The sequence below is a fragment of the Condylura cristata genome, unplaced genomic scaffold (assembly GCF_000260355.1).
Source record: "Condylura cristata isolate star-nosed mole 26May11 unplaced genomic scaffold, ConCri1.0 scaffold00003, whole genome shotgun sequence".
NCBI classification, from domain to species: Eukaryota; Metazoa; Chordata; class Mammalia; order Eulipotyphla; family Talpidae; genus Condylura; species Condylura cristata.
The window spans coordinates 33882239-33898401 of record NW_004567104.1 but is presented as its reverse complement, the minus strand read 5'-3'; the positions used below and the strand labels follow the sequence as shown (position 1 = coordinate 33898401).

General features: G+C 37.5%; 1 protein-coding gene and 1 long non-coding RNA gene across 5 annotated transcripts in view; one reads left to right on the top strand and one right to left on the bottom strand.

The window, feature by feature from the left end:
* The window catches only part of LOC105854299, a 61376-nt gene extending 47300 nt beyond the window's left edge, over positions 1-14076 (bottom strand). For both annotated transcript variants that reach the window (XR_001145983.1, XR_001145984.1), the window contains exon 1: positions 13923-14076. This is a non-coding gene — a long non-coding RNA (uncharacterized LOC105854299). The remainder of the gene's footprint in view (positions 1-13922) is intronic.
* A 199-nt stretch (positions 14077-14275) lies between these two features.
* Positions 14276-16163, top strand: part of STXBP5L (syntaxin binding protein 5-like) — a 150325-nt gene continuing 148437 nt past the window's right edge. For 2 of the 3 annotated variants that reach the window (XM_004675175.2, XM_012734655.1), the window contains exons 1-2: positions 14276-14343; positions 15369-15556. In XM_004675175.2, coding sequence (XP_004675232.1) covers positions 15377-15556 — 180 coding nt within the window. In that variant the 5' untranslated portion in view covers positions 14276-14343; positions 15369-15376. Of the gene's footprint in view, positions 14344-14978; positions 15011-15368; positions 15557-16163 lie in introns of those variants that run through there. The other variant, XM_012734654.1, reaches the window with a different exon arrangement.

The window sequence follows — 16163 nt, the reverse complement described above, 5'->3', positions numbered from 1 at the left end:
GCAACATACACCTGAAGAGGTGTGATCCTATATTTCTGAATTACAGTATTGTAAACCAATATTACCTCAAAAAAAAAAAAAAACCTACTGAGGCTGTTCTACATATAGGCAAGGTCATAAACCTCTTCTCTACAGATCTACTCCTTTTCATTTTGGATTGGATGAGAGTAGGATGTGGGAGGGCAGGCAGTCAGGTACATGCTGCATGACCTCTTGGGGTAAGTACTCAGATAATTTAAACATTAAACTTTGATTGCAGTAGATAGTCTTTTTTATCTTTTCTAACCTTGACATTCTACAATTTTTAATGCACCCAGAACAATACACATATATGAAACTAAAGAAATATGTGCCAGGACACAAATTCCACTGAACTATGAAAATCAGGATGCTTTGGTTGGGTGAACTTTTTTTTTTATTCTGGCTGCTTTTCAATGCACATGATAGTTTTATTCGATTATATTATGCACAATATCACTGAGTCAAAATGATTTTATTAGCCTGCTAGAAGAAGCTTCTAACCAGCTTGTTAATATGCATTATGATGTTAATAGTTCACATGAATATGTGCGAGTAGGGTTAGGGGACAGACATTTAAGCCGTATTAAACGTGTACGAAAAACTGCGGCACATAGGAAGTGCTTGTTGTCACTAGACTCAATTATTTTTCATTATTTTCAAGGTCAAGCTGGCAATTTTTCACAACTTCTACCCACAAATACCCTTCCCAATTGATATGAGCTCCTTACAAGCAGGAGGCAAATCTGCCTTTTTTATAGTATTAAAAAAAATTAAATGCCAAAGTACAAGAATAGTAGGCTTCTGTTTATTTTTTATTAAAAAATAAAAACTAAAGCAATTAATGCTGACTTGAAAGCAATTTAGTAGGAATTTGGGGTTTTATTTTAGTTTAAATTATTAAAAAATTAAATGTGAGGAAACTGTTATTCTTATTGAAACCTATTATAACTCTGCTAGATAGGAATCTTATAGTTCTTCCCTCCCACTTGACAAAACATTTTCTCTGGTAAAGCATAAGAAAGAAAATCCTTTACCACCTATTGTAGAATTAATAAATATCTTATGCTCACTTACGATTTTTTTCTCATGGATACTTTTGTACCAAAATTCAATTATAGCTTGGACAATTAGTGTTAAGTGATCACTTTTTGCATTTAGAGACTGTGAGAGATTCCTGGAGTTTCCTCCCCTGCTGGGTTAGGGGTTAAGTTTTAGTGCTACCACCAAGATGGCCCAACACACAGCTAGAGTTTGACTCTCAGCCAGGGAGCTGACCCACATGGTGCAGCAAACCTCACCTGTCTGAGAGTCTGCTGCTCCCCTCAGCAGTGTATTTCAGTCTATCTGCCTGTTCTGCTCCCCACTCTGTCTCTGGTGACACCCCCATACCTCTGGCCTACACCCCAGTTCTACACAAAAATAAAATCTTAAAAAATATGGTAGGAAACAGTGAGGGAAGGGGAATGCACTGGACTATGGTGATGGCACATGGGTGATTTGGTGATGGGAAGTCGATGGGGATTACTACTGAGATGGAAAAAAGCACAAAATGTTGTAAAAACATATTATAAAAAATAATACGATAGGAACAACATGATAGGGAGGTGTTGCTAGTAGAACTCCCTCTTCAATGGGCAAAGGGATGGTGTGAGAAAGCAAAGATGGCTGCTCATGTTGGTATTGTCTTGAAGAATGGATGGTGGGAGAACAAGGACATTCTCATTTAATGACCATCATTATTTCTATTAAGGCCAAAGTAGTCAACTGGAGTTGCAATGAGAGAGGATAAGATGGAGGATTGGAAGAAGTAAGATTATGAAATAGTTACTGCAGATTTTATCTTATTCTACTCTTGCATGTTTAGTTATTCTCTGGTTTACCTATACCGTTTGCTCCTGTATACCCTCAATCTTCTCCCTTTTCATTTTTTTTCTGTTTTCACATTTTACTTTTATACAAAACTACTGGAAATGTAATTTATTATAACCAACACTTTGTAATGAGGCAAACTGGTTTACAATGTCATGTATATGACTTAGAGGTACAGGATGACACCTTTCAGGTGTGTTATCACACTGCACCTATCACCAAGACACTCATAGTCCTCCACCACAGTTCATCTGGCTGTCTGTCCACTCTTATCCCACCTCCCTGTGCACTTGTGGTAACTTCAATTGTATAGTCAGACTAATAGGACTTTTGTAATTCCATTTTTATTGGTTTGGCTTTATCTGGTGTGTTCTTTTCTTTTTAAAGATTTAATTATTTGTGCATACAGAACTGGGATAGGGGTACAGGCCAGAGGCCCAGGAGCAGTGAGAGGCTTCACCAGAGACAGAGTGGGGAGCAGAACAGTCAGATCGAGGAAGTACACTGCTGAGGGGAGTGGTGGGCGGGTCAGGAGAGGTCTGCCTCGCCATGTGGTCGCCTCCGGGGCAGGTGGGATTCGAACTCATGTGGAAGTGGCTTTAGATTCTCAGTGCTGTGCTTTAACCTGCTGCGCCACTAGGGAGGGCCTATCTGGTGCTTTCTTTTTGATTCTCTATATCCCACATATAAGTAACACCAGCTGATATTTGTTTATCTCCTTCTGAATTACTTCATTTAGCATAAAGCCCCCCCAGTTCTAGTCGTGGTGCACCAAAGGGCAAGAAGTCATCATTTTTTATTACTTAGAAGTACTCCATTGTGTATATGGATTTATTTCTAGGCTTTCAATTTTATTCTTTTCATTTGTGTCTGTTTTGTTCCAGTTCATACTGATTATTATAGTTTTGTAGTATAGTCTGAAGTCTGAAAGTGTGATACCATCACTCTTCCCTCTTTTCTTGTAGGGACCACTTTGGCTATTTGGGGCTTGTTGTGGTTCCACATGAATTTCTGTTGTTTTATTTCTTTGAAGAATACCATTGGAGCCTTGGTATGGGTTGCATTTAATTTGTATATTGCTTTGAGTAGGATGGTCATTTTAATGACATTAGTTCTTTCAAAGCATGAGCAAGGAATATCTTTCCATTGTTTTGACTTTTATTTCTTTTAACAATGCCTTTCAGTTTTCATTGTACAGGCCTTTTTTTACCATCTTTATTAAGATTACTCTTAGGTACTTCATTGTGTGTGTTTTTTTTTTTAAAGATTTATTTATTTGTACGTACAGAACTGGGGTACAGGCCAGAGGCTCAGGGGCGGTGAGAGGCTTCACCAGAGACAAGGTGGGGAGCAGAACAGGCAGATCGATGAAGTACACTGCTGAGGGGAGCAGCGGGCGGGTCAGGAGAGGTCTGCCTCGCCATGTGGTCGCCTCCGGGGCAGGTGGGATTCGAACTCATGGGGAAGTGGCTTTAGCTTCTCAGTGCAGTGCTTTAAGTGTTTTTTTTTTTTAATGCAATTTTAAGTGGCATTGTTTTTTTGATCTCATACTCTTTTCATGTTAGCATATAGGAAGAAAGGTGGGTTTTGCATTTGTAACCTGCCACCATGCTGAGCTGACTTATGGTTTCAGCTTAATTTTTAGTTGGAATTTTTAGGGTTTTCTATGCATATTATCACATCATCTGCTAATAATGATAGCTTATTTCTTCTTTCCTGACTTGGATTTCTTTTTTTTTTTTTTTAAAGATTTATTTATTTGGATACAGAACTGGGGTACAGGCCAGAGACTCAGGGGTGGTGAAAGACTTCACCAGAGACAGAATGGGGAGCAGAACAGGCAGATCGATGAAGCACACTGCTGAGGGGAGCAGCGGGCGGGTCAGGAGAGGTCTGCCACACCATGTGGTCACCTCCCGGGCAGGCGGGAATCAAACTCATGCGGAAGTGGTTTCAGTTTCTTAGTGCAGTGCTTTAACCCGCTGCGCCACCAGGGAGGGCCAGTGACTTGGATTTCTTTTATGTCGTTCTCTTGCCTATGTTTTCTCTTGGAAAACATTGTTTATATCAGAACTTAGAAGAAAAGCTTTTTTATAATTGAGAATGATTGTACTTCTCGTCATTTATCAGCTGAGAATGAGCTGTCATTCTCCTATGAGTATGTCATATCATCTTTATTATGTTGATTCATCTAGCCCCATTTTATGAGGGCTTTAGAAAAAAACCTTTGGGACCTCCCTGGTGGCATAACAGGTTAAAACACAGCACTGTAAAGCTAGCCACAGCTGCCTCTGCTTGAGTTCAATCCCCAGCCAGGGGGATGACCCACATGGTGCAGCAGACCCCTCCTGTCTCGCCTGCTGCTCCCTTCAGCAGTGTTCTTCACTGATCTGCCTGTTCTGCTTCCCATTCTGCCTCTGGTGAATCCTCTCACTGTCCCTGCACCTCTAGCATGTACCCCAGGTCTATATGCATAAATAAATAAATCTTTAAAAACAAACCCTCACCTATCAAATGATTTTTCAGCATCTATTGATTTGATTACAAAATTATTAACTTTTTGTTGCTGTGATGAATTACACTGATTAATTTTCAAATGCTCAGCCATCCTTGCATCCTGGAATAAATACCACTTGGTCATGGTGTGTAATTATTTTAATGTACTGTTGAATTTGGTTTCCTGAGATTTTGTTGAGAAATTTTTTTTCACCACCGAGTCTTCCTCATGTTCTAATATTTAAGTTTTTAGGGTTTGGAAGTGAAGGAAGTAAAAGAGGGCTCTAAGATATTTAAGGAAAAGTCAGCATAGAGTTGTGATGAAGAGACTAGGTATATACAAAGGTTCAAGAAGGATTAAAAGTAGCCTTCTCAATTCATTCACCTCTTCTTCACTGAGGTACCTAGAAGGAATAACTGGTTATTCTTTCAATTCTTGCTGAAACCATAGCACTCTTCTTATACCACTCACGCTACTCTTAGTATGATTATTTGTTTACCATAATTAATTGTTTCATAATTAATTGTTTGCATATTTGTCATCCCAGTACTCAATTATTAGCTATACACATCAATATTACTTTTTCTTTTTGTCCCTTATAACACCTAGCATTATAACAAGGATAAAATAGTAACACAACACATATTTGTTCAATAAGTATCTTATTTACTTAATTATATCTTCAAGTTCAGGCCTGAAATCCTAGCATGAAGCATGAGTATGAGGTATTAGTATTCATCTATTCAGCAAGTATTTATTGAGCAACTACTGTATCTGAGACAGTACTGTAATTACTGGGGATGTAACTATGAACATATTGACAAATAGTGTTGTTTGTAAGTGATCTCACAGATAATAAAATACATTCATACCTATTCCTAGTATTTTTTTTCCTCTTTTCTCATTGTGTACTATCAAGGCTGGTATGCCTACAGGGATAACGTTCCATTCTCATCATCTCCTTTGCTACTCACATTTTGTGAAACATGTCTGCAGTATGAACCTTCATTTCTTCCCTTCTTTGACTGGAAATCTCTATAAGTGTTGACAAATTATAAATATGGTAATCACATTTAAAAATTTACAAATCAGGGCACATATTCTTCAAAAGATTTTTTTTCTTATTTGTAAATTAACAAGCATCAAAAGTCTTAAAGTGGTGTAAAATTCAAATTATATTTAATTATACATCTAATGAATTACCTACACCTAAAATGTTTATAATACTATGAATAAAAATAAAAATATATCCAAGATACAGATTGGTTAAAACAATATTACATTCTCACTTTCATTATCTTTCTGTTGAAATGATAACACATTATTATGTTACATTTGTTTAAAGAACTCAAGTTGCTTAGTTATTGTTTACTATTTCCAGTTTTTTTCTCCATCATTTCTTGGTAAACCTGAGTACTTCATGTGGATTATCAAGAAAGATTTTACAATATCAATAACTGCCAACAGTTATTTCAATTTCCAAAAATTGCTAATGAGGGGGAAAATTTACAAACAATGACAAAGGATAAGTAAGCAAATAGTAATAGCAGCAGTTCTCCATCCTGATGTTTGAACATCTTTCTATTTAGAAGAACAATCTTGTTGAAGATTTTGAAAATCTTTAAACATACTCAACTATCTGTGATCTCCTAGATACATATTCCTTTGTCCCATTTCACTAGTGAGTTCTTAGCATATGACTTAAGGACACTGTTCATCAAATGAGCAATATGCATAGCTTGAATCTTTGTTTTTCAAGATTTGCCATTTTGAGCCTCTCCAAATGAATCCAGCCAAACTTTCAGTCTTTAGGAAGATTTATTTTCTAAGTGACTGTTTATAATATAAATGACAAATACTCAGCTACCTACCACCCAAGGTCTAAATAATAACAAACTGCATTTTAGTAGTTCTTAACATAATGTTTTTCACTCTGAGTGGTAAAATTACATTTTTTCCTTATAATTTTGTTAATGATCACCAATATTCACATGGAATTTCTGCTGAGAAACAGTAACAGTTAGCATTGTGGAGGGTTGCCACACAGCATGCTTAGCATCAGCAAAAAAAATTCTCTTAATCTTTAAAATCATTCTACGAGCTTGACAATTCTATTTTCATTTCATAGTTAAGAAAACAGACAGTGGCTAAATAATTTGCCTAAGGTCATACACTTAATAAGTGGCAGCTCAGTCTATCTGAAATCAGTTTGGCTCTTAAAAACACACTAGCATGGGCCCTTCCTGGTGGCGCAGCGGGTTTTAAAGCACAGCACTGAGAATCTAAAGCCGCTTCCTCATGAGTTCGATTCCCGCCTGCCCCAGAGGTGACCACATGGCATGGCAGACCTCTCCTGGCCCGCCCGCTGCTCCTCTCAGCAGTGTACTTCGTCAGTCAGCCTGTTCTGTTCCCCACTCTGTCTCTGGTGGAGCCTCTCGCCGCCCCTGAGCCTCTGGCCTGTACCCCAGTTCTGTATGCACAAGTGGATAGATCTTTAAAAAAAAAAAAAAAAACACTAGCATGTATCATTTTGCCCCACTGGTTTTGCCACTCAGAATTATAATCAGCATTATGGAAAACACTGGTATTAGTTGAGAAACTGCATGAATTTTGAGGTGGTACAAAATATTTGAAATAGCAATCATTCCAGAAAATTCAAGATATTTGGTCTTCATAAAGCACTTTAGATACAGACACACTGGAGAAATTATACAGAACACAGTAATATTTGCAGTAAGTAAAGATTGAGTATGGGCTACAGAAAATAGAAAGCATGAACTATAGGGCACAAGGAATGAGTAGAGAAATAAAATTTGCTTTTCTAACTGAGGAGAGGTAGAAGCTATAAATCATTCTGGATGTTACTGGGAAAAAAAAAATCTGTAAAGTGCCTGGCAAAGGTTAAGAGAAGAACAATGTTTTGTCATCCAAGCAAGCCAAAGAGCTGATTGAAGTGAATGCTGACCCTGAATGGCCAGAAAGGAAGAATTTAGAGAATTTTCTGCAGTTGGATTGGTAGGAAGTTACCATCCTTCTGCTGCTCTCATGACTGTGTTTTGGAACTTTAGCTCATGGTAAAGCAAAGTCATGCTGGCATCCTGGCTTATTTCTTAAAATTCTATTGTGCCAATTTTAGTAGAACTAATAAGTAAGGACATTTAGAAAATTATAACATTTTGTTAGCCATTAAGATATTAGTTTAGTAATGGCGCTATTACATTTTGCAATTGCCATCACAAAAACAAATGCATATTCCTACTTAACCTAATGCAGTCACCACAAGTCATGGTGAATTAAAGTTTCAGGAAATAAGAGTGCCTGCTCTAAAAGGATTGTTTTTAATTGCCTCCATGTTGCAAACCCAAGAAATATAGTTCTTAATCATCTAGATCGGGGTCAGAGATTCTATGGTCTGTGGTCTGAATCCAGTGCCAGCTTCAACTCATAGAGCAAATTCCAAGGGTTCACAGCAAATTCCAATGGAGCTTACAATGGCCAAAACTCATCTGTTTGTTTTCAATTATATGAGCAATCGATGTCCTATTATATTTAAGTATTCTTACACCAAAATAAAATTTATGATTTTTGCTTATTTGCACAGGCATTTCATAATCTTATAAGAGCTTTACATTGATACTATATTTTAAAAAGTTAAAGATTTTATTTTTATTTATTGAGATATTTCTATTCTTTTAAGATTTGACTGGTTTATCAAATTACCTTTCTGCAGGTCTCTATACACTGTCCTCTATTCTTTGAGCTCCTTCTGTTCTTATTTTCTATTTTTCTTCTTCAAATAACATACAACAAAATGATAATTTTATCAGTTGATGTAACTGAATGAAGGTTTTTAATTACTTTTAAAATTAAAATGGATACAAAAAAAGCACTAATTCACCCCCCCAACCTTAAAAATTCTCTGGCAACTTTTATATTTGCTTTCTCAAAGCCAAAGTTATAAGCTTTACTACAATTACATGTTTTGCTTTGTCACTTTTTTTCTGTAGTTGATTTATGCTTACCATTTCTTATTTTAAAACACTCAGAATTTTTTCAACATGTTAATAAAAACATCAATGTATAGGATGTCACTTTCTAAAGGTTCACTGTAACATGAATTCTCTACAGGAACCTAAGCTAATTAGGGTATAAATTGGTACAAGCTTTTTTTTTTTTTTTTAATTATAAAGCTATTTTATTCTTTTTTTAAAGATTTATTTATTTATGCATATAAGAGCCAGGTGTGGGTCAGAGGTATGGTATGGGGGTGTGGGGGGAAGGCAGGGTGGTGAGATGATTCATCAGAGAGAGAATGGGGAGCAGAACAGGCAGATCTACTGAAATACACTGCTGAGGGGAGCAGGGTACAAGCTTTTAAAAATAACATTTAGAAGTAAGGAGGAAGATACGCTATTTGGACATTAGTAATATCACTTAAAGAAGTCTAAAACTATTCCAGAAATTTAGTGTAAAAAATTCACTTATCATTTATAGTTGCTTAAAAGTAAACACATAAAATAGCCAAGAATATGAAAATTACTAAATACATGACTAAATATTCACATGATTGACTATAATATTGACACTCAACATAGAATCTCTGAAGAATAATGAAATGGAGCTCGACAAGAAAATGTCTAGCTAAAATTAGGAATCAGTGGTTTTTGTGCTGTATTTTGTGCTCTACTTTGTTTTACAGTGTCCTGAAAGACTAGGAAAAAATGTCTAGAATTTCTAAAGCTTCCATAATAATAATGCTTTTCTCTCCCTATGGTACAAATCTTTTGCCATTTACAGTCTACACAATAGGCATATCTGACTTTTCTAATAATACACATGTAAACGTGCATATTTATAGAATTATTAATGAAAAAATGTGATCTCCAGGAATTACTAATTGGTAGGTGGATACTCCTGTGCTTTTTCCTTACTGTAGGCTGTGATTCAGCTTTGTTGAGCAGTACTTCCATATAGGGGTCTCTCCATTACTTTTTATATGAGGTTTTATAATATACAGGAAGAGAATGCAGTAAAGCTTGGCTAAATAAATCATATAAATACATGAGAAATTTGGATTGAAACGAACCTTAAAAGAAGCCTAGATTAAAATTTTCCACTGTCAATTTCAGCAACAGTCGACTCATATATGCAAGGGACTTTTAAATTAATAGTAATGGAAAATTAAATTCAACTCTAAAGCCAAGTCCTATAAACTATTTCACTAGAATAAAATAATGAAAATAATATATTTGTATGGTGGTATGCATTCTACAGATTACTCTTTTATGTACATGACCTAATTTTTTTTTAAATAGCCTATATTTTTCTTATAGAAAGAAAAACTGAGGCTTAGAATTTAAAAGTTTTCTAGCTGAGCAGTGTAATTTGTCATCTGATTCTTGATCCTCAATCAAATTATATACCCAGCTAGAAAACTTAGTCTTGTCCCAATAGTAAATCCTTTTCTCTTAATATATGCAATGTGATAGAAGGCTATGTGAAAATCTATTTTAAAAAATGCACTAGAGCTGCTTTTAATTGTATGTTTAGTAGCAAATATTTGCCTTTTGCCCAAGAAGTCATGAGTTCTGTTTGCATTTCTGTCACTGATTGTGTGCTGAGGCATAGTTTGTATGTTTTAGTCTATACTAATGACCCCTGCATGTTTATCCATAACCCTTGAGAGCTATGACATTATTTAATTAACCCTGTGGTTTCTCCCTCTAGGGGCTTGGAGTAGGCTGAACAGATTTTAATGTTGGTGGCTATTTCCTGTCATATGACAGATGCTGATAATTATCAGAGAATCCCTTCTGAGAGATATGTAATAGGGTCAGAAAAGAGTCAGAGGAAGATTAAAGAAGGAAAGATAGTTTCTAATCCTCTTGGAAAAAACTGCCATAAAGGATATAGATGGAACCTGTTTTTCAACTGTGTTCTCTTAATGAAATTCTAATCCTGAACAGGCAAATAGTAAAGAATGATATATAATTTGATTGAGGAGCAAGAATCAGATGGCAAATTAGACTGCTCAGTCCAATATTTAATACCTTACAGCAAACAGATCGGAAATGTCGACACTTGGTAATGTAAATAATTGCTAGGCTAGGTTTATGGTAGTCTTGCATCATTCCCCTCCCTCCAGCCAAGCTCTTTTTTTCCATTTGTTCTGATATTCCCTGAGATTATGGCCTCTCTGAACAAATTAGTACTACCCTACTATGTCTAATTAGTTATTAAATAACTGATTTTCTTCTGTTTTAGTGAGCTACTCTCCTGGGAGTCTTTATGTATTTCAAATTATACTGAGATTTCTTGTTAGATAAGAACCTCCTATTAGCTTGGTACACCAGAGTTCTCTGCTTCTAGTACTATTCTCAACCCCCAAATGACATTTTAGTTCTAACACCAAATTCCTTAGAATATACTTTCCTTTTTTCTGTTCTGTTTTAATCTAATATTTACATTTTGTAATCATTTCCTTTTCTATTATAAAATATATAATGGACTTTAGCTGTGTTTGGTTTCTCCAAAGACAGCTAAAAATATAAGAACTTTAGGGTATGATTTAAGTGAGTTCAAATTCCTATTTCATAACCTACAAGATGTGTAATATTGGGCATATTGTTTAATCTTTCTTCCATTTTTTCACCTTTAAAATAGTTATCAGTAGTTGCCATACATGATTGTTATGAAGATTAAATGAGAAAATTCTCACTTCCAACAAACTGAAAAGAATGCTGAATTTAAAAAGTTAAATTTAATTATTTTATTGTTATGGGCTAAATTGCGTGTCCTCCATGGGCCCCCCGCCGCCATCCCAATTGCTATACTGAAACCTAAATACCTCAGTATCTAGGCTTTATTTGGAGAAAGGGTCTACAAGAGGTGATTCAGTTAAAATGAGGCCATTAGAAGGGACATTAACACAGTCTGACTGAAGAGGACATTTGGACACGGAGGTACTAGAGATGTGCACCCAGAGGGAGATCATGAGAAATTATAGTGAGAAAGAATTCATATGTAACTCAAGGAAAGACATCTCCAAAGAAACAAGGTTGCTGACACTTTGATTTTAGACTTCCAGAGTTTTAGGCTTCGGACTTTCAGACTTTAGACTTCCAGAACTGTAAGAAAGCACCCAGTCTAGTTATGGAAATGTTGGCAATATTGTGTGTAAATGTATATCTATATGTAGATACGGATACATATTTCAAAAGAATTGACCCCCCCACCTTTTGCCTATTCCAGCTCCTATTTAATCTTCTAATTAGTCACAAAGCAGTGATGTGATTATGAGTATGATCTCAGAAGTTAGATAGCCTTGATTTTGAAGACAGTTTATCCATCTAAGTAACTGAGTGAATTTCTTAAATGTTTCTGAATTAAATTTCTTCACCTATAAAATAGTGACATATACATCATAGAGTTATAATAAGGATCAAATTGAAAGATATTTGTAAAGTTCATAATATAGTGTTTGGTGCACAAATGCTAAATATCTCTTTATAAGAGGGCCACTGTTTTATCAAATTAGTTTTCTCTAGTGCATTTTGCAGAGGGCCTCAGAAGTGACATACACGGATCTTTCTACAATTAGCTGATTGTTTTAAGGTATGGAAAAGCAGTTTTATTACCTTTATTGCTGAATTAAAACTAAGAGCACAAATCCTTAAAATGAGTTATGATATATTTTTAACATACATCCTAGAAATCCTTCCAATATATTAGATCTGTGTAAAGATTTGATGATTTTGCTGCAAGGATCTCTTAAAGGTTTTTTCTTTATTGCAGTTCTTCATATTTGTCATTTTACAAAGGCTTATTCAAAAATTTCTCTCCATAAGTTATTCTAATTTGCAGTGCAATGATCAAAGCTCACCATTACTATCTGATCCAATTCTAAAATTCCCTACATTTATAAGGAATATATCACAGTTCAGTTTCATTCCATGTGAGATGGTTTATAAAATACCTTATTTTACTTTAATTAATTAAAGATGGTATTTACTTCCAGAGATATTCACTGTGCTTCTTCCACCTAGTATGACTTTTCAGCTATAATAGTTTGTGTCATTTCCTCACACATATAATACACTCCATCTTTTGCTTATTTTTAGCCTTTGCTCACAGTTTGTTTATTGGCATCACAACAGCCTCTATCCACAGGTTCTATCTCTACGATTGCATTTATGTCAGTATTTGTACTTACTGTTATTGAATCAAATTAATAGTTACCAGACACTTCATATCAGTATAGACACATAGTATAAGCACTATGCTTATACATAGTGGGGGAAACAAAGATATTTAAAATAGTACCTAAGAGTCCACAATTTCATTATTCTAGTCATATATATATATTAATATATATATATATATTAGACTTAAAATTGCTTGAAAACATTTACATACTCTGACTTGACTTTTCTTTCACATTTTATTTGTCCCACCTAAAGAGATATCATCTATTCTGTCAACACTTTAGAACACAAGTGGGCCAACGAAATCTTTCCAGAGTTCTCAAGCAGTCTTTTTCAACCTACTTAGTGTGCTTTTTTCAGTATCAGTTATATCCTCCAATATTTACAACAAAACCCCAACTGGTTTGCTAAGATAGCATTACTGTTAGTGATGAGTTTTATGGGGTTTCCTTGCAGAAGTTACAGCTCACTTTGCTGAATCAGGGTATCTTCTTTTTCATTCCCACACACAAAAAATCACTTCTTAATGCATTTGTCTTGCAATGCTAAGCAAGACAAAAATTCACAATTCTATGTCTGCTTTCAGGAATGTTACTGTCCAGCTATAGTAATGAGAGACTACCAGGTAGAAAGATGGAAGAGTATTTGGGACGATTACTAATCTGTTGTGTTGCCCAGATTGACGTCAACAGCTAGTTAAGGCCCCCTCAGCTGCTCTTCATTTTCAGAGTTAGGTCTAAATTTTCCCTAATTCAGGGGCAAGTAAGTACTTAGGACCAAACCTTCCCATCCTAATGCAGTTTTGACGAAAAACAAAATCGTGCACCTTTCAAACCCAGTATTGTGACTCATAAAAAAAGCTGGAAATATTTCTTAAAAAATGGGTTAAATGAGAAAAACATTTCTTAAAAAAAAATCCGTATATGTAAAAATGGGGGGAAACGACCATTCTTCGTAAGAGGGAACAAGGTGAGCAATTAATTAGCTTTTTTCGGATCTGAAATAGTTTTCTCTGGCAGCGGTGACCGGTTAAACAATTATGCAAGTAGTAGGGCAACGAGGGAAGCCCAATTAGATGCACTTGGCGAGCGGGAAGATGCTCATACAGGCGATACACTGCAAAATACCTGTCCAGTCCACAATATTGTCTACTGTCAAACCCAAGAAAACCCTTCCTGCTGCCTCGGATTCAAGGAGCCTAAATTCGCACGCTTCCAGGCATTCTATTGATTCACACCCGCGTCCTTCAACAGGTAGCGCCAATTACATCCCCCACAGCACGTCCCCAAGTATACTGGCCATCATTGCTGTCAATCAAATACTTGACTTACCTTTCTAAATTCTTCCCTCCCATTTCATTAGGTTTGCCTTCGGCCTATCCCCAAATTTCTTCCGCGCCTAGCGACCGCAGAATGTGGTCCTATCCAGTCTAGGATTGGAGGAGAGGCCACTCCCGCTCTTTGACGTCCAGGAGCTCTCCGCCCCTTTCGCGTCCCCTCGCAGCTTGGCGAGGAGGGGGCGGGGCGACCGAGGGGGCGGTTTGTGGGCGGGGCCTGCTACCCACGGCGGGAAGGCGGAGCCTGTGGTGGAGCCTTGCTGCTCCGTTAGGACCTCGGAGAGCGCCCGGCGCTGCGACCAAAGGGACGCGAGAAGCGGCTGGCTGGAGCCTGGCTGGACCCACGCCTGCAAGCCCGCCTCCCTCCGTACTTGCAGCTTCCCGGGCTGGCAGGCGGTCAGTGGCGGCTGAGGAAGGTGCCTAAGTCGGGAGTCAGATAGTCATCCCTGTGGGACGCGATGCTGCCGTCCAGCCGTGGCTCCCTCACACCTGTGTGTTTGTGAGCTTGAGCGCGGGCGCGCGACCGTCTGCCTGAGGGTGTTTGTGTGTTTGCGCGCCACGGGCCACAGCCCCACGCCTGGGCGCTTGGCCCGGGAAGGGACCGCGGGAGCTGCGGCTCTATGCACCCAACAGATTGAGATGGAACTCGGGCCGCGGCTGTCACCAGCACTGCTGAAGTCCCCCTAGAGCCGTTGTGGGGACAAGCCGACCCGTGGGCTGCACAGGGCTGCGCGGCTGCGGGCACAGTGGGGCGGAGGGTGGAGGGAGGAGGGAGGGTGCTGGAGGAGCTGGGAGGGAAGGGAGAGGCGCGGAGGCAGCCGGTGCAGCCACCCCTCCAGTCGGCTGTAGCTGTGGGTCACCCGCAGAGGCTTTGGAGTCCAGGCTAAAAAGCCTCTACCCCCAATTTCCTATAGAGAAAAAAGGAGTGTTGAAGATAACGGGGAGAGCCCAGAAGGTGGTGGCGGATTAAATACCAGTCCTCAACCAGCACCCCCCACCCCCACGTTGTTTTTCTGAAAATAAAATTTTCGGAGCTGAACCTTTGGGAGGAAAGCCCGCCTTTAAGAGAGCGAGAGAGTGTTGGTCTGTTGGACTCTGGTTTGATTGTATAATAATGATGATATAATGCTAATGACGATGATGACATTGCCTTTTATTTTTACCCCAGTGCTGATAAAGCGTAGCTCCAGCTGGGGAAAAAGCTCATGGAAATTTGATGTATGAGGCGGAAATACTGTTGCTTTTAGAATTAATGCTTTTTAATGATATGATTTTTAGAATTAAAATTTGACAAAATGAAGCCTGACTTCCCCCCAGTCATCTGTAGACAATTCTCGTTAAGTGGGGACTAGCTACTGCCTTGACTAATGAAAAGCTAAACACTTTTATCTACGTGTAATTTCATGTGTTAAGTCACTCTTCTCTCTAAATTTCTTGACAGTTTTTAAAATGAAGAAATTTAATTTCCGAAAAGTTTTGGATGGCTTGACGGCGTCTTCCCCTGGCAGTGGTAGCAGCAACAGTGGTGGTGGGTCTGGAAGTGGTTCCCAGCATCCTGGAGGAACTGCAGGGGTTCTAAGAGAGGAGATTCAAGAAACCCTAACTTCAGACTATTTCCAGATTTGCAAGGTAAATTTTGAATGGACTTAGAGCCTGTTATGTATTTGCTTTACTGTTGTGAAAAAAGAAAGATAAGGGGGGGGCATGGGGAGGGCACTAGACACTAGGGACTGAAAATTGTTGAAATGCCAGCATCAGAGTCTGGTGCAGAGAACTCTGGATAGATCAGTTTGCATTAATAAATATACTCCAACAAACATCAACTTCAGCATTAACTTAAAAAGCAGTAGTAGTTTAAAGGGGGAAAAAAACAAGTAGAAAGTAGAAATTGCAAGATAATTTTAAGGTCCAATAGTGGACAAATATTTAAATATAGTGTATTATATGTAAATACTAAAATAAAGGAGAAAGTCATCATTCTAGAGAATCCCGTATTGGCATCAGAGAAACTGTTATATTATTTCATTGTGAAATTGTTAAATCCATCAAAATGTTGGTAGACTTAAGTAGATAATAGCTAGATAAATATATCCTTAAATCTAATGGCACTGTCTTAAAATCATTGTTTAAAACTCTGAATAAAACCCCTCATATTCTTAAACTTTTATAAACTAGTGAATGAACAAATGCCATGGGCTTAATTCTAGTAAAGATTTGTAAGAACTTAAAAATAGCC